The 22,297-nt window shown below is 45.8% G+C and overlaps 2 protein-coding genes across 3 annotated transcripts in view; one reads left to right on the forward strand and one right to left on the reverse strand.

The window, feature by feature from the left end:
- Nucleotides 1-12,146, reverse strand: part of SPG11 (SPG11 vesicle trafficking associated, spatacsin) — a 103,566-nt gene extending 91,420 nt beyond the window's left edge. The window contains exons 1-3 of one of the 2 annotated variants that reach the window (XM_063925490.1): nucleotides 12,063-12,137; nucleotides 11,668-11,742; nucleotides 10,419-10,619 (exon numbers count right to left, since the gene is read on the reverse strand). In XM_063925490.1, the coding sequence (XP_063781560.1) occupies nucleotides 10,419-10,612 (194 nt within the window). In that variant the 5' untranslated portion in view covers nucleotides 10,613-10,619; nucleotides 11,668-11,742; nucleotides 12,063-12,137. Of the gene's footprint in view, nucleotides 1-10,418; nucleotides 10,620-11,667; nucleotides 11,743-12,062 lie in introns of both variants that reach the window. The other variant, XM_063925491.1, reaches the window with a different exon arrangement.
- An 84-nt stretch (nucleotides 12,147-12,230) lies between these two features.
- Nucleotides 12,231-22,297, forward strand: part of CIAO2A (cytosolic iron-sulfur assembly component 2A) — a 31,651-nt gene continuing 21,584 nt past the window's right edge. The window contains exons 1-3 of the mRNA XM_063925492.1: nucleotides 12,231-12,321; nucleotides 15,865-16,029; nucleotides 21,452-21,501. Of these exons, the coding sequence (XP_063781562.1) occupies nucleotides 12,231-12,321; nucleotides 15,865-16,029; nucleotides 21,452-21,501 (306 nt within the window). The remainder of the gene's footprint in view (nucleotides 12,322-15,864; nucleotides 16,030-21,451; nucleotides 21,502-22,297) is intronic.

The raw sequence follows: 22,297 nt of genomic DNA on the forward strand, positions 1-22,297 counted from the left end.
CGACAGGGTTGCCCGTTGTCCCCGGCCCTGTTTGCATTGGCTATAGAACCACTGGCTTGTATGATAAGGGACAACCCGAATATTCAGGGACTGGCAGCCGGCTCCACGGTGGATAAGATTTCACTGTATGCCGACGATATGTTGCTGTTCCTTAGGGACCCAGATGCCTCACTCCGGGCTATGCTTCACACAATTAATGAATTTGGGGAATACTCTGGCTTATGTATAAACTGGGACAAATCCTTTATTTTTCCCATTTCAGGACATATCCCGGAGGGGATATGCACGTCACACTCACTGCAATGGACTCTGAAATTTAAATACTTGGGTGTTTGGGTCACGGGGCCAGCATCAGAATATGCCAAGTGGAACATAGACCCTATCACAGCCCTTTTTAAAAGTAAGATCCACACATGGAAGGCACTACCACTGACAGTATTGGGACGCATCAATCTCTTTAAGATGTCCATCCAGCCTAAGTACCTATATGTCCTGCAACACTCCCCCATCTACCTCCCTAAAAAAATATTTGCTAACATTGACAGTCTCATATCTTCCTTTATCTGGGGTCATAAACCGGCGAGGATAGCTATAAAAAAACTTTGTAGGACCAAACTCACTGGGGGGGCGAGCCTGCCTAATCTCAGGCTGTATTATCTGGCAGCACAGCTGGTGCACCTCTCCGGCTGGATCACAGGAGTGGGTGGCTCGACCCTACAGGGATATTTGACAGACTGGGTTGGACCCCCCTTCACCCCCTTCCTTTTCTTGCTTTCGGGAATGTCAGTGACGGGTCTTCCTCCTATCCTGCGACAGGCTCTGTTGGTCTGGAAACAAGTACACAACCTCTATGACTGGGCCGACCTAGAAACAGATTCACCCTTATGGTTTAATAGTTCGTATATGGAACTTCAGAAGCTGTCAACAGACAATATTTGGATAAAAAGTGGGGTGACCTCCCTAGGGCAATTATATGTGGATGGTTATCTTAAATCATTTGCGCAACTGCAGGCTGAATTCGAGCTCCCAAACACAGCCCTATTTAGATACTTCCAACTAAGACACGCCATACAGACCCAGTTCAAAACGGCCCCTTCCATCTCCCCTTCTCCAGTTAAACTTATGCTGCAACGCTTACCCTCCACAGGTAAAATTTCAACAATATATGCCTCACTAAACAATAGAACCCTACCTGCCTCTTTAGATCCGCTTAGGCTGAGCTGGGAAGATGATATAGGCCCCCTGTCAGACGAACAATGGCTACAAATACTGGGCTCCGCCAGGTCTACCACTCCTTGCATTAGATATCAACAGGTGCATCTCTTTATCCTACACAGGGTTTATCGAACCCCTCTACTTCTCCAACGAGCTGGTTTAAGACCTGACACTTTATGCCCCAAATGTCGGATGGCAGATGCTGGTTTTTGGCATCTGTTATGGAATTGTCCGAAAGTCTATGAATTTTGGACTTGGGTTTGGTCTGACATATTAACTACTGACCCATCTCTTCCCCAAATTAATCCCAGAACCTGCCTCTTCGGGGTGGACCTGGAAGAAACCCATTCATTGCTCACATATCAGTATGTCCTGTGTCTGATCACGCTTGCCAAGGTCATCATTGCACGCTCCTGGTTTGCAGAGACCCCTCCCAGAGTATCGGAGTGGAGAGCCCTGGTAACCTTGGTCATAGGGCATGAAAGGCTAATGTACTTATCCCGCAACTCTGTGTCCAAGTTTCACCGTAAGTGGGATAGATGGACTTTGGTGCGGCCGAGTGCGGAATTGACGTAGCCCGGTGATAGGCAGAGACTGTGGACACACACAACCCTATACTTGTAATTGTGACCTCCCCTTTACTCACGTATACTAAGCAAGTAGCGACGACAATGTCTTAATGACCGGACCGAGCGCTCCGAGCACAACCCTCTCATTTCAAGCACCACAAGCCTTATGTTTTAATTTACAATGTAAATCAATGTAATACCTACTGATCAGCACAATGCATTGTATTGTAAATTGTATGTTTTGAACTGTTACCTTCTTCCTTTTCTTTTCTGCTTTTCTCTCTTTTACCACACTTATGTAACCAAATGAAAAAATTTTCAATAAAAAATTTACTTGATTAAAAAAAGAAAAGAACCTCTGTCCAACTGTGAAGCATGGGGGTGGATCAATCATGCTTTGGGCTTGTTTTGCAGCCAGTGGCACAGGGAACATTTCACGAGTAGAAGGAAAAATGGATTCAATAAGATTCCAGCAAATTTTGGACGCTAACTTGATGCCATCTGTGAAAAAGCTGAAGTTAAAGAGAGGCTGGCTTCTACAAATTGATAATGATCCTAAACACACCTCAAAATCCACGGTGGATTACATCAAGAGGCGTAAACTGAAGGTTTTGCAATGGCCTTCACAATCTCCTGACCTTAACATAATTGAAAATCTATGGATAGACCTTAAAAGAGCAGTGCGTCACAGACAGCCCAGGAATCTAAAAGAACTGGAAGACTTTTGTAAGGAAGAATGGGCGAAGATACCTCAAGCAAGAATTGAAAGACTCTTGGCTGGCTACAAAAAGCGTTTACAAGCTGTGATACTTGCCAAAGGGGGCAGTACAAGGTATTAACTCTGCAGGGTGCCCAAACTTTTGCAGATGCCATTTTTTGTTTTCTGTTCTTTTGAAAGTGTAAATGATGGAAATAAAATCAAACTTTTTTTGACATGTTATAAGAATGTCTAATCTGTAATTTGATGCCTTTTGGAGATTTTTCCATCTTTCCTTGGCTTCTTTTTGCACATTAAAATGAATTTTTGCCTGGGGTGCCCAAACTTTCAAACCCCACTGTATATTTTACCTAGTGAACCTGACCCTGACCTGAAGACATTTAGGGGTCTATACATGAAGCAGTGAAAAGAGTGGAGAAGTGAGCCAGTGGAGAAGTTGCCCATGGCAACCAATTAGCTGCTCTGTATAATTTTATAGTATGCAAATTATAAATGTTACTTCAATGCTGATTGGTTCTTCTCCACTGGCTCACTTCTCCACAGTTTTTCACTGCTTCCTGAATAGACCCCTTAAGGAGAAAGGACATTTCATTTCATCAATGCTTTACTTATTGCACTGTAATAAGTAAACATATATTAATCTCAGCTCTTGACAAATCTGTTTTACCAGAACGCCACAGTGACTAATGTCAAAGTCGAAAAATATTGCAGTACACACATCACGTACAAACTACACACAGATGGCCTCCGCGCGTGTACTTGTTCTATCGCAATTTGCGTATGGTCGCTCCCGCGGTCCTGCGCATTAGCGCGTGGTATGGGTATTTACGGTAGAGTTTGTGAACGCATGGAAAGCTAGCAAAACACATTACATATTTAATCCAAATAGTGCACAATGTACACATAGCCTCCCTGCACCACATCAGAAAGTAACAGCAGTTTAAATGGTTTCAGAACAAAAGGATTCACCTTTACAGAATAGGAGGGGACAGAACAAGGTTATAAGGTGGTGTTTGGTATCCAGCTGAAGGGTATTTTAAGGGTAACATTCCGGTGTTGGTTTGAGAAAGATCGCATGTTCCTGCGGATAGTTATGTGCAGGAGCAGAATATAGATATAAACTGTATTTACTGTACATTATGTATGCGGCGGGAATCCAGAGGAGACCACCCACAAGAGCAGTTGGGAAAGACATCGCCTACCTATTCAAACCGACCTATGACCTCTCCTGTACTGTAAATGTGCATTCCTGTGTCCAATGGACAAAGAGATTACAGTATCTATTGTATTGCTTTTTGGAAGAATTGTATAAAGAGAGCCTGCTGCAGGCCTGGTCAGACACAAGACTCACAACGTTATCTATCAGATGACGGAGGACCGGACCGGGTAGCGCAAATGAATCCACTCACGTGTGTACCATTGAATGTAGCCATTTACTCTGTTATATTGTATTGTATTATTTGTATTATAACCCCCTTTCAGCAATAATACGCTGTGGTTTCGGAACCCAGCGGTTTAATTACAATCTGGTGTCGTGTCTTCATTGCTCTGCTAAGGTTTAAAGTGTATTATCAGTGCAGTGCATTGCATTGCTGTATAACGTTTAAAGTGTATCTCTGGGTGTGTACGCGCTGTGAGTACTTTGTACCATCAGCGTGGCTTTTGTACGCAAAGTCCGTACACAGTACGGGACTTTGTACGCCAATAGCGGACAAAGTGCGTAGAGTGTGTATTAAGTATAGCGGCCGCAGCGGCTCCATGGTAAAGAGTATTTAAGGTGTGTTTAAGGTACAGCTTTCATTCCTGTAAGATAATCAGCATTATCACTAAAATATGTGCATTGACAACAGGTTTGCGACATTGTTTTGTGGGGACATAGAATGGCTGGTGTACGGCCTTTTGGCTAAGATCAAGTGTAGTACCTGCTTGAGGGAAACACTTGGTGGAGTACCTGTTAATACACTGGGAGCTTGAGCGGTCCCTTGTGTGGAATGGAGAACCACTTTTGGAGTACCATGCTGGGGGGGAAGTGGGGAACTGGCCCTGGTCGAGACCGGAGAAAAACTGGGCTTAGTATCCGCCGTCCTTCTAAGGGGGTGAAATAGGGCCCTTTGCGTGGAGTGGAGAATGGCCTGGTTTAGCATCTACTCTCGTAATGGGGGTTGGTTCTCTACCCTGGAACTGAGTGGGTATGACGCTTGGTCTGGCTGGAGGTCGGGAGCAGCCCGAGGTGTACTGTGTCCCTGGAACTGGAAGGGACAGAGGTGCGTGAAAATGCACTGGGGATTCGATCCACCATGCACTTAAGGCATTTCAGCACGGAGCACTTCAACTCTTCCGTCTGCACCCACTTTCCTTTGCCCTGGCCTTTTGGCTAGGGCAAGGATAATGTTTATTCCCCTTCCCCCCGGCCTTTTGGCACCCTGCACCCATACAACCCCGATATATAAATAATAATAATAAACAAGACGGACCTTTCAATAGACAATCCGTCAAATTCAGACGTTGAAGATCCGGATGCAGACAAGGGCCCTGAGACAGTAAGTCTGGTCGTTGAGGGAGGTGCCATGGTGGAGCTACGGAGAGGGCGAGTAGATCCGCATACCAAACCCGGTTCGGCCAGTAGGTAACGATCAGAGTCGCTGTTACCGCTTCTGTTTTGAGCTTGTGAAGAATCCTCTGGAGAAGAACCACAGGCGGAAAGAGATACACCATTTGAAAGGGCCACGGCATCACCAGGGCGTCTATGAGATACGCGCCCGGGTCCCTTGTCCGAGCTCCATAAAGGGGAAGATCGTGGTTGTGCTGGGAAGCGAACAGTTCGATCTGAGGTTGGCCCCAGCGAGCAACCAGCATCTGGAATAACCTTGGGATGGAGAGACCACTCGCCTGAGTGTACATCCTGTCGGCTGAGGAAGTCTGCTTCCCAATTCAACACCCCCGGAATGTAGACCGCGGAAATGGCTGGTACAAATTTTTCCGCCCATCGTAGAATGTGGCTGACCTCCTTCATGGCTGCCAGACTGCAAGTGCCGCCTTGGTGGTTTATGTATGACACAGTGGTTGCGTTGTCCGACTGGATTTTCAGGGGACGGTGATGTAATGATGTTCCCGCTTGAGACAGAGCTCTGAAGACCGCTCACAGTTCCAGAACATTGATGGAGAGCTTACTCTCCTGACATGTCCATCGACCCTGAAATGAACGATCTTCCACCACCGCACCCCATCCCCGTAGACTGGCATCTGTCGTGAGGATGACCCAATGGAGAATGCAGAAGGCGCGACCCTTGGTCAAGTGAGATGTGTGAAGCCACCACAGGAGCGATAAACGGGTGTCCCTGGAGAGGCTGATCCTCTGAGATTTGAGATGCATCAGGGAGTGATCCCAGTTCCGCAGGAGTTCCAGTTGCAATAGCCTGGAGTGGAACTATGCAAATTCCACCATCTCGAAGCAAGAGACCATCTTTCCGAGAAGTTGCATGCAAACATGAATTGAGAGAGTCCTTTGAGCCAGGAAGGTTCGAATCATCTCCTGGATGGCTCTCTGCTTGTCGTCCGGAAGAAGGAATAGATTTGAATAAAAACCTGTACCGCGTTGATGCATTGGAACCAGGACAATGACCTCCCATGATAGCAGGGATTGAACTGAGTGCTGGAGTGTCGTAGCCTTGCCGAAGTCTAAAGGCAGACCCATGGGAAAGAAACGTCTGGGGGGTCTGTTCATGAACGTGAGGGCATAACTTTTTGATATGATGCCCGTAATCCAGGCGTCTGATGTCGTCTGTTCCCAGACCTCGGCAAAGCAAAGAAGACGACCGCCCACCCTGGAGGCCTCCAGGGGGGAGACCATGCAGTCATGCTGTAGTCTTTTCGTCCGGCTTGGGAGCCTGGCATTTTCCAGACCAGGCTTGGCGTCCCTTTACCTTTGCAGGTTTAGTAGAGAGAATTTGGAAACGGGAAGACGGCTGTCCTCGGGCCTTACCTTGCGGCTGAAAGTAACGAAAGGTAGGTGATTTAGATTTTGGTGCAGCGGAGGGCAGAAAAGCAGTTTTGGAAGCTGCCACTGTGGCTTCAATTTTGTTCAGCTTCTCGCCGAAGAGTACCTCCCCTGAAAAGGGTAGGGACTCTAATGCCATTTTAGAATTTTCATCCGCACACCATGAGCGTAACCAAAGGCCACGTCTAGCGGCTACCGATGAAGCAGAAATCTTGGAAGAAAACGTGCCTGCATCCAGCACTGCTTCTCCCAAGAAAGTGTTAGCCTCCCTTATATTGTCAACATATTTGATGAGGTCAGAGCGTCGCATGTTTGACCATAGTCCCCCAATCAAGACATCCAACCGACTGCCAATAGCCAAAGAAACCCAGGCTGAAGCTATAACAGGCCTGAGAGCCGCTCCAGTATTGGCGTAGATGGACTTCAAGAACTGTTCCAGTTTCCTGTCTGTAGGTTCCTTTAGAGATGTTACGTCTGGTATAGGAAGGGTGGAAGACTTAACCAAGTGGGCCACATGGTGTCCACAGGTGGCGGAATTTCCCACTTTTTTCGGTCCGATTCCGCCATGGGATAAAAGGAGGAATTACGTTTGGTCACTAAAAACTTTTTATATGGATGAGACCAAGGTTCCTTAAAAAGGTCCTCCAACTGCGTGGAAGTGGGAAAGGCAGACTGATCCTTCTTTATCTTTTTAAAAAGAGGTGTCTATGCATCGGGTGGAACATCAGCATCCTTGATTTGTAAGATTTCCCTAACCGCCTTGACTAAGGCTTCCACCCTAGCTAAACTTATGTGATCTTCTGAAGTAGAAGATTCTTCAGCTTCCGAATCCTGAGGATCTTCCCCTTCGTCAGAAAATTCCTCTGACTGGGAATCCTCTGAAGGTACAAGGGGTAGCGCTGACGAGGATTTGCTTTTGCGCTTTGATGAAGCACCAGGACTTGTTGCAGATTAGAGGAAACCTGCACCAAGCCTTGGACCGATTGAGACAAACCCTGGACCCATGCTGGTTCAGTAGTTTGTTGGTGTTGTGGCTGTGTCTGTGAAAGGGGAGGGTCTGCACCTACCGTGGAAACTGCGACCTGCGAAGATCTGTTAGCTGCTAACTGGGAAGTCAATTCCTTCACGGTCAAGGCCAAAGAGGTAGCCCAAACCGACTCAGACAAAGTAGGACCCTCCACAGCGGAAGCGCTAGGAACTTCTGCAGAGCAACGGTCGCAGAGCCCCGTGTGGTCCTGCACCATACAAGAAAAATGTTCCTTGCATGCCGTACAAGTACAAGCGTGCAGCCCGGTCATTCCCTTCTCCTTCTGGGAGGCTCTGGAAGATCCCCTGGAGGACATGTTCCAACCTGTTGCCAAACAGACACACACACACAAACCCAGAAATATAGGTAAGAAGAAGATAGGGCTATATAACACTGGTCTAGAGAGCCACAAATAAAGGAATAAGTGGGTCTGGTACTGCAGCTGTGAGCCCACCACAGTAGTAGCAACTGTTCAGGTAAAAAGTGATACTATATCACTAACTTAGTGTATTACAATACGCCTAGCAGTGTGTAACAGAAAATAGAGAGGAAACTGGCATCATCTGTCCAATGCAAAAAGAGAGATCGACCAGGCACTGGTATATATGTAATCGCTGAAGAATTAAGTGAAACCAAAAGTGGGCAATTATGTTAGTTGGAAAGTAGGATTAGAACCTTTCAATTGTAGTCCCTATTGGTGGTGCGCCCAGAGCTAGACAGTACTAGTACTAAAGGAGGAGAAAAAGAAAGCTCTTGTGTGGGCGCACTCTTATTAGAAAGAAGATTAACCGTCAATTATGACAGAAACATTAAAACATATGTTTATTAATCAGCATTAAAAATGAAAAGTACTCCCTCTATGATCCTGATAGGGTGTGAACATGAAAAAGATGTGAGACAGAATAAATATATATATATATATATATATGTAAAGGATAAAATGTTCTGGTCTGTTGAGTAACACGAGAAAGATTAGAAAGGCTGCAGACACAAGATAGTCTAGCACCTGTTTCACCTGACCAGTACAGATAATCTGTATTAATGAGACCAACCAGGGAGGTTAGTATGTATCTTGGAGGACCGCTAGGATTGGATCAATACCGAGCAGTTAGATATTCACCCATACACCAATTTTGTTCAAACAAATAGGGAATGTCTAAATTAGCATGACCTGAGCGTTAGTAGGAGTAATAGGAGTGTTAGAGATTACGCATAGTGGTGATCCTGCTGTTGGTGTCCACCCTTCAGATGAAGGGGAATAGTCCGTGCTCTACAAAACCAGGTGTTCCCAACACCTGGTTTTGTAGAGCACGGACTATTCCCCTTCATCTGAAGGGTGGACACCAACAGCAGGATCACCACTATGCGTAATCTCTAACACTCCTATTACTCCTACTAACGCTCAGGTCATGCTAATTTAGACATTCCCTATTTGTTTGAACAAAATTGGTGTACGGGTGAATATCTAACTGCTCGGTATTGATCCAATCCTAGCGGTCCTCCAAGATACATACTAACCTCCCTGGTTGGTCTCATTAATACAGATTATCTGTACTGGTCAGGTGAAACGGGTGCTAGACTATCTTGTGTCTGCAGCCTTTCTAATCTTTCTTGTGTTATTCAACAGACCAGAACATTTTATCCTTTACATTTACATATATATATATATATATATTGATGTCCACGCAAGTGGCGGGCGCACTCTCACACACTTGCGTGGACATCAATATATTCAGCGGACTTTGTTCTGTTGGGATAGCACCCACCATTGAATTACTGATGCGAGTACAGGACCCTTTTGTTATATATATATATATATATATATATATTCTGTCTCACATCTTTTTCATGTTCACACTCTATCAGGATCATAGAGGGAGTACTTTTCATTTTTAATGCTGATTAATAAACATATGTTTTAATGTTTCTGTCATAATTGACGGTTAATCTTCTTTCTAATAAAAGTGCGCCCACACAAGAGCTTTCTTTTTCTCCTCCTTTAGTATCATCTGTCCAATACCTACACCATGAGGTGAGGTATGGACTATACGACCTGACACCTGGTGCAGTGCTGGTATAAGGGAGGCAGGTTTGGCTCTATTCCCAAGAGTTTGTAGCAGTGTATGAACTTGCACAACTCTCCTTCACAGAAACGCTCAGCGTTGTGCTTCTAAAATGGCCGCTGAGTGTATAGGGATGGGAGGGGTGGAGGATGAGGGAGGGAAGAGAGCGCCCAAAAGCTGCTGTCTTACTAAAACGTAATGAGCAACAGGGCTGGGGGCGGAACTAGGCCCCCCCTCGCCCCGCAGCCTCCACAGGGACCATTCCCGCTATGTAATGTCCTTGGTGGACTAGTGGTAGCTGAAGAGAAGACCCAGTGCCACTGCCAGGAACCGCTGGAGCCTCCTCTCCCCAGTGGTGTTCGCCGCGCTGACGGACTCCCACTGAGCAGGAGACCGTTACCTGTAACCTCCATCTGCATGTAGCTACTCCCGATGCCTGGGAGGTGCTTGGGCGGCTGGCCGTGGAGACCGGGACCCGGCTGCAGATTGGAGCGGTGAAGCGGGCAGCGGTAGCGCTACTAGCGCTAACCGCTGCCTGAAGTGAAAGTAAAAATAATAATAGTAAAAAAAGAAATACAAAAAATAAAGTTATCAGGTGCGTCTTAAAAAACGTGCCCCTTTCCTGAGCACCAAGGAAAAAACTGACTGGCCTGAGGCAGGCTGGGTATAAGGGAGGAGGGGCTTCCCAGGCTGCACTCCACAAGTTTAACTCCTTGGTGCCCTCACTGAATGCCTGGCTATACCCACTGTCCCCAGTGTCAGACCATTGGCTGACAGAAAAAATGCCAGACTATGCATAAAATACGCAATGCCCAGAGAAAGCTCTTACTGAGTGAATGGTCCATTCAGATGCGTATGAGCACCCTGGAGGGTTCCAGAGGTATAGGTTGTGAGGAGAAGACTTCCTTGTGGCAGAAGGCTGCAAAGCGTCACATTCTTCTGCCTGATCAGGGACACGCTCACTGGCTGCTCGGCCCAGTCTTGTAGAGTTATGCCAGGGTCTAGAAGGATGCTCAGTTCCATTTTATAGCTGAAACATAAATATAACCAAGTGTCAAACCCAATTAAATAAAGTATCTTATATAACCTATATATAAAATGATCCACTTAAATTAATATTTGTGTAGTGTTACTCACAAAATCCTGAAATAACGGATTTCATTTCTTAGATCTTGAGGATTAGGTGTTAATGCTGGATACACACCTCTATAATCATCAGGCTGATCACCCAATATCGGTTGATCGGCCTGACGATCACATAAGTGTGTATTTAGGAGTGTTCGCTTATAAAAGGCTTGAAACGCTCCTGCAACTGTCAGCTCGGGAGGTCACATCTTATGTGCAGTTTAATATTATAAACTGCTGATCTCCTGATCCTATAGTAGAACATACTCACTGACCTATTTCTAGCATAAGTACGGGGTGGGGGTCACAGGGAGCCAAGCATCCCAGTTTAAAGGGATAGTATGGTAAGCTAAATTGTAGGAATATCATTAACTTTTTATAAACAACTTTTCACAGACAATTATTTTGCGAACTGAGATGTCAACTTAGATGAGTTAATGCATGCAATTGTGATTAGTTGCTTTAGCACTTACATATACGCTGCACAACTACATATATTATTGTTATTGCAACCATTATTAATTCACCACAAAAGAAATAAGTAGGTCGATCAATTTATTTTCGTAATAATGGTAAAGATGGTGCATCTTTCATCCTCCTATCACAGCAATCTCATGACAGAACCAGTGCTGCACTGAATAATATATATAGGAAAGTAACATCAGAGTCACGGTGATGCATTATTCAGTAAATGACTTCTGTTACATGGTATGATAGTGTAAGGGCAGGCAGGTGTATTGTGTGCAAGGTTGTCATGTGTAACCAGAGTGCTACAGTATGACTCTGATATACTTTACACTTGCACAATCTGTGACTCCAGCTATTGCTCGTCATCTGGCACCCCCTGCATGCCCTGCAGACAGAGCCAGAGGCTCACGCTTATACCATAGTCGGCTTCCGCCTTCTCTAACCATTCCCCGCTATGATAGTGAAAGAGGGTGTTGCTCAGTTACCTGAGTTCCCACCACAGAGCGCACTATCCGGCACCCCCGCAGCTCATCCAGCGGAATCTGATTATTTACAGTTCCCTTTCTCAGCGGTAGATGCTAGAATCAAGTGGGCTAAGGGACCTTTTCCGTAAGGGGGAGGAGTTACGACGCAAGGGGGAGGAGCTAGGCCAGCGGGATAGTTCCTCTACTATATACGCCACCAACTATTACCTTTAGTAATTAGGTGGTGAGCGAAGCGGAGCGGAGCGAGCCACCGTGCCTGAAGCGTGGCGAGCGAAGCGAGCCCGCGAGGGTACTTTTCGGGTACCCTGTTCGCCCGTAGCTCCTCCCCCTGGTGACATAGCTCCTCCCCTCAATACGTCACAAGGTCCCTTCAGCCCCTCCGATATAGAACCAACCTTTCTCAGCTCCCCTGGACGCCGCCATCTTTCTTCCACCAAGTCACATGACCGGCCTGACACCGGGTCACGCGGCGGAGCGGTGCAGTGACGTCACCGCGAAGTGTTTACCCGGCGGGTGATTGGGTCTCGTGGTGGCGTGACGTCACTCGGTGGGTGGGGGAGGGCATGGAGCTGCTGTCCGGGCTGCTGGCTGCTCTGCGTGGGGGACCGAGAGGAAGAGACCGCGTCATGGAGGAGCGAGCCCTGGAAGTGTATGGTAACCGGCAGTGACCCCTGTGTGTGCGGCGCTGTCTGTGTAACTGCTGGCTACTAGTGCTGAGTGGGGGATCCCTGCAGCTTCCGGGTCCAGCTGCTGCAGATGCTGCTGCTTGACCTTTTCTATGAGTCTATCATTCTTGTAAACCAGGACACTAATGCATTATCTGTGGCAGGCTGAAATAAAGTCTGCATTTCACCTGGTTTTAATCAGCCACAGAATTTGTTTAATACATGAGCGTCCTGGTTAAAGGGATGGTATAGTAAGCCTATTGGTGTCATTCCGAGTTGATTGCTAGCTGCTGTTGTTCGCTGCGTAGCGGTCAGTGAAAAAAATGGCTAATCTGCGCATGCGCGACGTACGGGTACAAAATCCATTGTGGTTTTGCACTGGTTCTAGCGACGATTCCAATCGCACAGCCGGCCGCAAGGCGATTGACAGAAAGTGGGCGTTTCTGGGTGTCAGCTGACCGTTTTCAGGGAGTGCTTAGAAAAACGCAGGCGTGGCAGAAAAAACGCAGGCATGGCTGGGTGTTCGCTGGGTGGGTGTGTGACGTCAAAAGCCGTCCCTCCGTCGTTAGAATCAACGCACATGAAGAGTAACTACAGGGCTGGTCTTGTTTTGCACAAAACGATTTTGCAGGCGCTCTGCTGCACAAGCGTTCGCATTTCTGCAAAGCGAAAATACGCTCCCCAGTGGGCGGCGATAATGCGTTTGCACGGCTGCTAAAAACTGCTAGTGAGTGATCTACTCTGAATGACCCCCTATGTGCGGTGAGGTAAATGGCTCTGGAGGTACTGGCTAGTACCAGAGCCAGATTTACACACAATTGGCGGGATATAATGCAGTCTGAGATCCACTGAGGTTCGGGATGCTGGCCGATCTCGGACCTTTTTTCAAAAAACACAATCCCTTACAAGACAAAACCATGCCTTGTCTGTGATTGTCCCTTTAAAAAAAGTGAGGTCGGCTGGCAACCCGTACCTCCGGAGATCTCGGGCTGCCCTCCCAGTATATGAGCCCAAGGGTTGATATGGGCATTATACAAAGGTGCAGCATTATAAATTGCTGGAAGTTTGGTGAGTTTTGATCAGAGATGTGCGGAAAAGACAAACTTCTTACTCCAGAGTTTTGACTATAAAAATGACGCACACACGTTTCTATAACTAGTAATCTGCAGCAGAGAGATCACCTGCCATAATGTTTGCTTTTTCCCCTAAACCAGTGGTCAGGGAACAGTAGTAAATTACCCCAAATGGGGTAAAAATTAAATTCCTGGGGGTAATGGATGGTCGTGCTGCTGTGACACAGCCTTGTCCAGCACCTGCTGGCTCGTGACATCACACCGCGCTCCCTCGTGCCCGCCCTGCACTGTGCTCCGGGCCGCCTTGTACTGAGTTCCTGGCCGCGGTGTGACATGCTGACGTCACACCACGCTCCCTCATGCCCGCCCGTCCTGCGCTGTCCTGTCCTCCCACCCGCGGCCCGCCAATCCACACACACAGAACTTGAAGTGTTCTGTGGCTGACCGCTGACGGAGTTCTGCAGGATCAGACAGTGGCCCACATAACAGTAGGAAATTCCCACTGACATTACTGAGGTGAGGATGTGACCATCTGTCTCCTAAAAGTCCTGTCCCCCTTCCCCCCTCATCCATCTTTCTTACATTCATTCTGGTGTTTTGGGGAGAAAGTGTTAATTAACCCATTCATTGCCAAAAAAATAATTGACAATAAAAAAAAAAAAAAAACCGATACAGTATCTCAGAATTGCCATATAAACAGTGATAACCAGTATAAATGCACAATAATATGTGATTTCCTTCCTTTTAAATCAAGGGGGTAATGTCGGCCTATCTAAATATATTTTGGGGTAAAAGGTAAAAAAGTTCCCTGTCCCCTGCCCTAAACTGAATTAATTGTTAAAGCTCATGAACATCTGCCCATACTGTTTCATACCTCCCAACATAAACCATTCCAACAGGGACAGAGCTCTGCTCCTAAATTTCGCTCTTCATTTCTGAGTGCCGTCACCTGTGATGAACAAGTTATTGGATAAGAAAGGTATTTCACCACAGGTGACAGCAACATAAATGAAGACAGAAGTGCAGGAATAGAGCATTGTGACCCTCCTGGAAGGGTCATGTTGGGAGGTATGCGTTTATATGGTCTGAGGTTGGCAAGTATATAATAGGACTGAGAAGTCCTTAGCCATGATGTGGCTTATGGAATCAGGTGTCATGTCTGTGTGTTGATAGCTGCTGTACCTAGTGTGCTCTGTTTATAGTGGGGACTGGTTAGGACAGGAATTACTGCACAGTTGCCTACGTCTCATACCTTACAGCTGGGAGAGTAGGCAACTGTGAATTACTGACACTCTAAAGGGCCCTACTCACTGGCCGACACGCCGCCGAGCTGCCCGACGGCGGATACGGCCGACGAGCGACCCGGCGGCGGGGGGGCAGTGACGGGGGGAGTGAAGTTTCTTCACTCCCCCCGTCACGCGGCTGCATTGAAGTGCAGGCAAATATGGACGAGATCGTCCATATTGGCCTACATGCACAGCCGACGGGAGACCAGCGATGAACGAGCGCGGGGACGCGCATCGTTCATCGCTGGAGTCTCCACACTGAAAGATATGAACGAGTTCTCGTTCATTTATGAACGAGATCGTTCATATCTTTCAGAAAATCGGCCAGTGTGTAGGGCCTATTATAGTGTAACACCATTCATGCAGGCAAAGATATATTAAAGTTTATAAAATGCAAGTTAACCTATCCACTATTCACAGTGGGCTGAAGCTACAGTATGTGCAGCCTATCCTTGAGATAGGAAAGGAACATCGACCCAGGAAATAGATGAGGCTTCGCAATGTGTATGTGTCTGTGCACTTTACGTAAGCGGCTGTGGGATAGTACAGATGGTTAATTGCAGAATGACATTGTTAGGATTAGGAAATGAAGATACTAGTTCACCTGGCCAGTGTGCAATGTGACTTTTACTCACCCAAGATTTAATGTTTATAGTACACACTGGGGGGTATTCAATTGTTTGAAAAGTCAGTTGGGTGTCTGTTTTTTCCTATCTAATAGACCGGAAACAATAGACACCCAACCGACTTTTCAAACAATTGAATATCCCTCCATTATGTCTAACAGTGTTATGTACTAGGGGCCTAATTCACACCTGATCACATCAGCAAATTTGTTAGCAAATGGGCAAAACCATGTGCACTTTGGGGAAAGGGGGTGTGTGTTTCAAACTGAAATCTAAATTACAGTGTAAAAATAAAGCAGCCAGTATTTACCCTGCACAGAAACAATATAACCCACCCAAATCTAACTCTCTCTGCACATGTTATATCTGCCCCACCTGCAGTGCACATGGTTTTGCCCATTTGCTAACAAATTTGCCGCTGCGATCAGGTCTGAATTAGGCCCTCGGTTGGAAATGCATGATGGGCATGTGGTGGGACTTCTGTATTGGTCTCCTGCTTTGTTAGAAGCTGTGATGTTACTTAGATTGATGTCTGTTATTTCCACAGATATAATCCGCAGTATCCGGGATCCAGAAAAGCCCAGTACACTAGAAGACCTGGAGGTTGTGTCGGAGAGTTGTGTGACTGTGGAAGAGCTGGATGATGAGTGTCACCTGGTGATCATAAAGTTCACACCGACTGTTCCACATTGTTCCCTGGCCACACTTATCGGTAGGAAAAGGCATAAAACTCCATAGAGTAGGTTCTCTAACTATAAAGCTAAAAAATCATTTTATATGGGTTTCTTTTTATTAATAATGCTTGGCCAGTCCTTGGCTCTTCAGATGTTGTGAAACTACAAGTCTCAGCATGCCTTGCCAGTTTGAAGCTTGGGATTGTATTATAAGAACAATGTGAGAAGCATAGATTCTAAGACGTCTATTTATCATATATATGCAGTGTGATATTAGTGCACAAGATCACATTATTATTATATCAGGCTAATATAGCAACGAGCACCTGCAGGGACAGGTTCGGAGCCCGTCCCTGCGATGTTCTGACATGTGTAGCCCATAGGCTGCGGAGGCCAATCTCCACAATGCCTTGCATTCCGAAAATTGGAAAATCTCGCTGCATTGCGTCCCTCATAGAAACCTACGGGAGCTGCGGCTGCCGACAGGAATGGAGGGATCGCAGCAGGTATCTGCTGCGTTCCCTCAGCAATACACCAAAGTGGTACTAAATATTTGCGGTTACCCTCTGAAAACAGGTGTTTTTGGGAAATAAGCTGCACGTTTTCTTTATAACTGGGCCCCTAAGCCTGCTCTGTATATGGACATTGTATTTTTTTCCAGTCACGATAATGCAGTGTTGAGATTAGCGAGGTTCAGCTTTATATAAGAACACGTGTCGCACCAGATTGCTTTGGCTGATACATATAGCGTCCTCGTAGCTGACGTGTTGTAGAGTGCCAGCAAAACGGCATGTCCCATAGAGAATTGTGTTTAACCAGATGAGCTTCTTCAGGATTTTTTTTTTTTTTTTATTGTAACATAAATAAATCCATAAGTAAACTTGCAATATAAGCTGGTGACAACTAATTTTTAGTTATCATTTTTTCAGGTATTTTTTTTAATAATATATAGCTCTGGTGCAGAATACAATAAAAATGAAAAACGATTGATATTTAAATGCTAATTAGAGCTTTTGTGGCAGTGTATGAAGGAGAGGCTGTTGTGAGTAGCACCGGTGCGTTTGTGGCAGTGTATGGAGGAGAGGCTGTTGTGATTAGCACCGGTGCGTTTGTGGCAGTGTATGGAGGAGAGGCTGTTGTGATTAGCACCGGTGCGTTTGTGGCAGTGTATAGAGGAGAGGCTGTTGTGATTAGCACCGGTGCGTTTGTGGCAGTGTATGGAGGAGAGGCCGTTGTGATTAGCACCGGTGCGTTTGTGGCAGTGTATGGAGGAGAGGCTGTTGCGATTAGCACCGGTGCGTTTGTGGCAGTGTATGGAGGAGAGGCTGTTGTGAGTAGCACCGGTGCGTTTGTGGCAGTGTATGGAGGAGAGGCTGTTGTGATTAGCACCTGTGCGTTTGTGGCAGTGTATGGAGGAGAGGCCGTTGTGATTAGCACCGGTGCGTTTGTGGCAGTGTATGGAGGAGAGGCTGTTGCGATTAGCACCGGTGCGTTTGTGGCAGTGTATGGAGGAGAGGCTGTTGTGAGTAGCACCGGTGCGTTTGTGGCAGTGTATGGAGGAGAGGCTGTTGGGATTAGCACCGGTGCGTTTGTGGCAGTGTATGGAGGAGAGGCTGTTGCGATTAGCACCGGTGCGTTTGTGGCAGTGTATGGAGGAGAGGCTGTTGCGATTAGCACCGGTGCGTTTGTGGCAGTGTATGGAGGAGAGGCTGTTGTGAGCAGCACCGGTGCGTTTGTGGCAGTGTATGGAGGAGAGGCTGTTGTGAGTAGCACCGGTGCGTTTGTGGCAGTGTATGGAGGAGAGGCTGTTGCGATTAGCACCGGTGCGTTTGTGGCAGTGTATGGAGGAGAGGCTGTTGCGATTAGCACCGGTGCGTTTGTGGCAGTGTATGGAGGAGAGGCTGTTGTGAGCAGCACCGGTGCGTTTGTGGCAGTGTATGGAGGAGAGGCTGTTGTGAGCAGCACCGGTGCGTTTGTGGCAGTGTATAGAGGAGAGGCTGTTGGGATTAGCACCGGTGCGTTTGTGGCAGTGTATGGAGGAGAGGCTGTTGCGATTAGCACCGGTGCGTTTGTGGCAGTGTATGGAGGAGAGGCTGTTGCGATTAGCACCGGTGCGTTTGTGGCAGTGTATGGAGGAGAGGCTGTTGTGAGCAGCACCGGTGCGTTTGTGGCAGTGTATGGAGGAGAGGCTGTTCTGAGTAGCACCATTGCTGCTCTTCCTGGTGGTAGGCAGTAGTGGTACCTTTTTGTTTTTTGATATAATGTTTCATTCTTTTAACTAGTCCCTGAAACAGGAAGAAATTAGTCGGGTGTTTTCAGAAACAAATAAAACCATAGTTACAGTAGCTCCCAACTTGTTGAGTTTGAATTGTAGTTTGCGGCTCTTCACAAGACTCGGCAAGGGAGGCGAGTTCCGCTGTGGTTGCTTGCTCGTCTCTAATTGAATTAACCTCTTAGTAATGTTCCATAATACCATCAGTAAACAGTGATAATTATTGCTGACATACAGAATTATGGGTACTTTCTATTACTGCTGACTTGTTACTGATTGTATTGGTGTATGATTTAGGAAGACTGGTGGTGACTAAGTTACAGCTGTTACTACTATTGGTGGCATATTAGTGGACATTACTAAATCTGCTTAGTGGGCATTACATCTAATGGGCTCTATTGCTGGCATATTACTAAGCAGTACTGCTGATATATTACAAGGCATCACGGCAACCACTGGATTACTCGGTACTGTTCATGCTGTCTGATAGTTTCCAAATGCCCTAGGGAGAAACCTTCAGTGGCGGAGGCTCATAGTAACAGCACTGGAGGCCTGTTGTGTCACACTGGGGAGATTCCTAATGAGGTGCAGGTGAAATAGAAATAAAATATGTTTTTGTTTATTACACATATAGAACCCAGAACCGTAATGGTGATGTGCTGCTGTTTTGGAGGTGCCTGGGGCTGAATGCGAGGTCTCCCAAGACCAGGCTGTCCATCAAACATGATCAGAAGTTCTGGGTTTTGCAACCCGAAGCTTCATAAATAATCCAATACGAGCCTGACTCTCTTGCACACATGACCGAACACAATTTTAAAAAATGTTTTTTTTTTCAATGTTTTTTTTTCTTTTTTTTTTCTTTATTGAAGCATGAAAACATAATTCAATGGCACAATACAAGTATACAAATGAAACAATAGATTGTAGATACGTAATATAAAGTATGACAAGTCAGAACCGCAATAGGTAGATAAAGTAAGAACAAAAACAGTGGAAGTAGCCCTGGATCCAAAAACACAAAAAAGAAGAGTGAAAAGAGACCCACAACTCAAACTTCCGAATGCTAAGAGCGCAGCAACTGGTGTATCATGTGGCAGGTGAAAATATTGTTAGAAAGCTGGATTGGGGGGGGGGGGTGCAGGGCATGCAAATGCGAGTCTTGTAGCGCAGCATATCCCTAAAACTTCTGCATCTAGTGAATTTTAGCAAATTGCGACTGTGTTATGGCCTGTATACGATTCATTGCGAACTTGCAGTCGGTTTAGAGTCTCTCCGTCCCCTAAAAAGGTGTTTCTGCATGGCAACCGGGTAGCACCAATGGTGTGTCGTGGGTATGTGGCCAGTGTTATCTGCTATTCTGAGTCATGTGTATGCAAAGAGAATGCCAAATACAGGTGTATTTCTTGCCCCTAGCATGGGTAGTTGTAAGTTCCAGTGATAATGACAGCTACTCTCGTGTACTTCAGTAGTGCAGTGCAATCCTATAGGTGTGTGCCATTCGCAGTGTGTGTCTAGTGTGATTAGCATTCTGCTTACAGTGGGCGTCTTGTATTGTGTTCAACTCAGAATCTGGCACTAAATGCATAGCCCGAGCAGGAGGTGTACCCCCTGGTTATCACTGGTATTCAGCATTAACTCTGTACTCACTGACTGTCATCTAGAGATTCAGGGATAAGGAGGCTCAGATATTGGGTATAATGGTTACCAAACACATTGGGGCAGATGTATTAAGCCTGGAGAAGGCATAAAGAAGTGATAAAGCGGTGATAAGTGCAAGGTGATAACGCACCAGCTAATCAGCTCATAACTGTCAATTTACATATTGGAGCTGATTGGCTGGTGCGTTATCACTTTGCACTTATCACTGGTTTATCACTTCTTTATTCCTTCTCCGGGCTCAATACATCTGCCCCACTGTATTACAGGTGAATGAGGAATAAATACTGTAAATAAAGTCATTTTTTATTCCTCTGATTTCGGTTTTATATTTTGAATTGCTCCATGTAATATACTAAAGATTTATTATTCTATTATGTTTACAAACCACATTACTGTACTCTATTACAATGGCTAAACTAGTACATACAGGCAGCAAGAGAAGTGGACATAGGAGACGATGCCTGGTTGGATTGGAGGGGAATGAAATGGTTCTGATGGTCATGGCAGCTGTAGCGATGCAGTAATAGGCATTTGTAAATAGGCTTGAATGAAGCAGAAATGGAGAACAGCGATGTGGCAGTATACAGCATTATGTAGATCAGGGGAAGCATAGGCGGCCATTGGTGAAGCAGAGCTAGTTGGAGATGAGGTATGTGATGAGCTGCAGTTAAGTACTGTGCAATATAAATAACTTCATAAATGAACAATAAGTAACAGAGTGGTCACAACATTGCAGGTTAGTGAAAGGGTTCTGGGGGTTACCGGAATTGCAGTAATGGGGGAATGTGAGCTGTGGATGAGTCTTGTAGCGTGTTGGGAGCAAATTGGAGAGAAGAATTCTAGTAGCAGTCTGTGATTACAGGGTTGCAGTTGTCTATGCGGATGATTATGAGAGGTTGCATTAATAATATGCATTTTAGTGAGGATTATTTAGTCAGCCCGCTTTACTGTAAGAGGGCCATTACAATTTATATCTGTGATTAGAGAATTATGTCAAATAAATGTTCAAAAATGTAAAATTGTAACCAAATAAAATGTGCTGCTCCCCTTGATCTGGTTACTGTGACAGCAGTTCTTATTGTCAGGGCTGAAGGCTCACTACAGAGGTAATGGGTTCTCTCTGCCTCTTACCTCAAGGCAAGAGTAAACATGGAAACCAGCCATGCATCGCATGTTATATGTTCCTGTTGTAAACACGGATCTTACAGACCGGTCGAAGTTTCCATAATGAGTGAACTATGGAAAATTTTACTCCTCCTTTCTATTATAATTATTATTTACAAAGATTAATAAACCATTTTAAATAAAATAACTAACACAGACTCCTGGATATATGAATCCTAGGAATCTGATGAGAGGCGTCTCAGACTCGCTGTGTTTGTATAATGCAGGGAGTTTTGTATCCAAGCACTTTTTAAGCGTATGGCTATTATGTGGCATTGAGGTTCTTGCTTGTGACACATTGTTGCTGAATGACAGAAGCTGCATGCTATGGATATTGATATTCAATTTCTTCTGTCTCTGCTCAGGTCTTTGTTTGAGGGTCAAGCTGCAGCGATGTTTATCATTTAAGCACAAGGTAAGGAATGATACCACTGTCTGTATATTATAGGATATTTTCTACGATATTGGGATCTGTAAATAAACTCATCAGTTTCCCGTGTCGTCACCTTGCAGAGGCTTTTCTTGTATAAAACCTTGTGCATCTGTTTTTCTTTCCCATTGTATATACTTATTTAGTGGGGAGGTGGTAGGTTATCAGTGTACATACAGATCCTTGGTCTCTGTACAGTAACAGACTACTATAATGCAGGAGATAAACAACCGGATATGGGACAGAAGACAAGCTCTTTCCCTCACCCATGCTTAGTCAGCCATATTATTTCGCACTTTGTTTACTATCAATCTATTAGATAGTGTTCTATGGGCCTGATTCAGGGAGGAACCAGTTCACATAGACGCCTCCTGCCAGCGACCTTAGATATGCTGCTGTGTCTGAAGATGCAGCATTGGTCCATCTGCTTGAACATCGGTCATCCCTCGGCTACTCGGTATGGTTGGTGATTTTGCTCTTCCGGGGCCAGTGAATCTGGCTGTTGCCACCCCTTCTCCGCCCCCCAAATGGCCCATGTCACCAATGCTGTGGCTTAGGGGGCACTGCGAGCCTTGGTGCAGACGCAGATATGAACAGTGCAGATTCTCTGCATGCACAGATCGATAAATATCGGAGATGTACATAAACCATTGGGTCTGTGTACATATCTGAATTAGGCCCTATAAAAACCTCTGTTTGTTTTGGACCATATCTCTTCAATTATTTTCTCAAACAAAATGACAGAGGCACCAATGTAGCAGCCTGCAGGTTAGATGCACCA

The sequence above is a fragment of the Pseudophryne corroboree genome, chromosome 6, assembly GCF_028390025.1.
Source record: "Pseudophryne corroboree isolate aPseCor3 chromosome 6, aPseCor3.hap2, whole genome shotgun sequence".
In the NCBI taxonomy this organism is placed as follows: Eukaryota; Metazoa; Chordata; class Amphibia; order Anura; family Myobatrachidae; genus Pseudophryne; species Pseudophryne corroboree.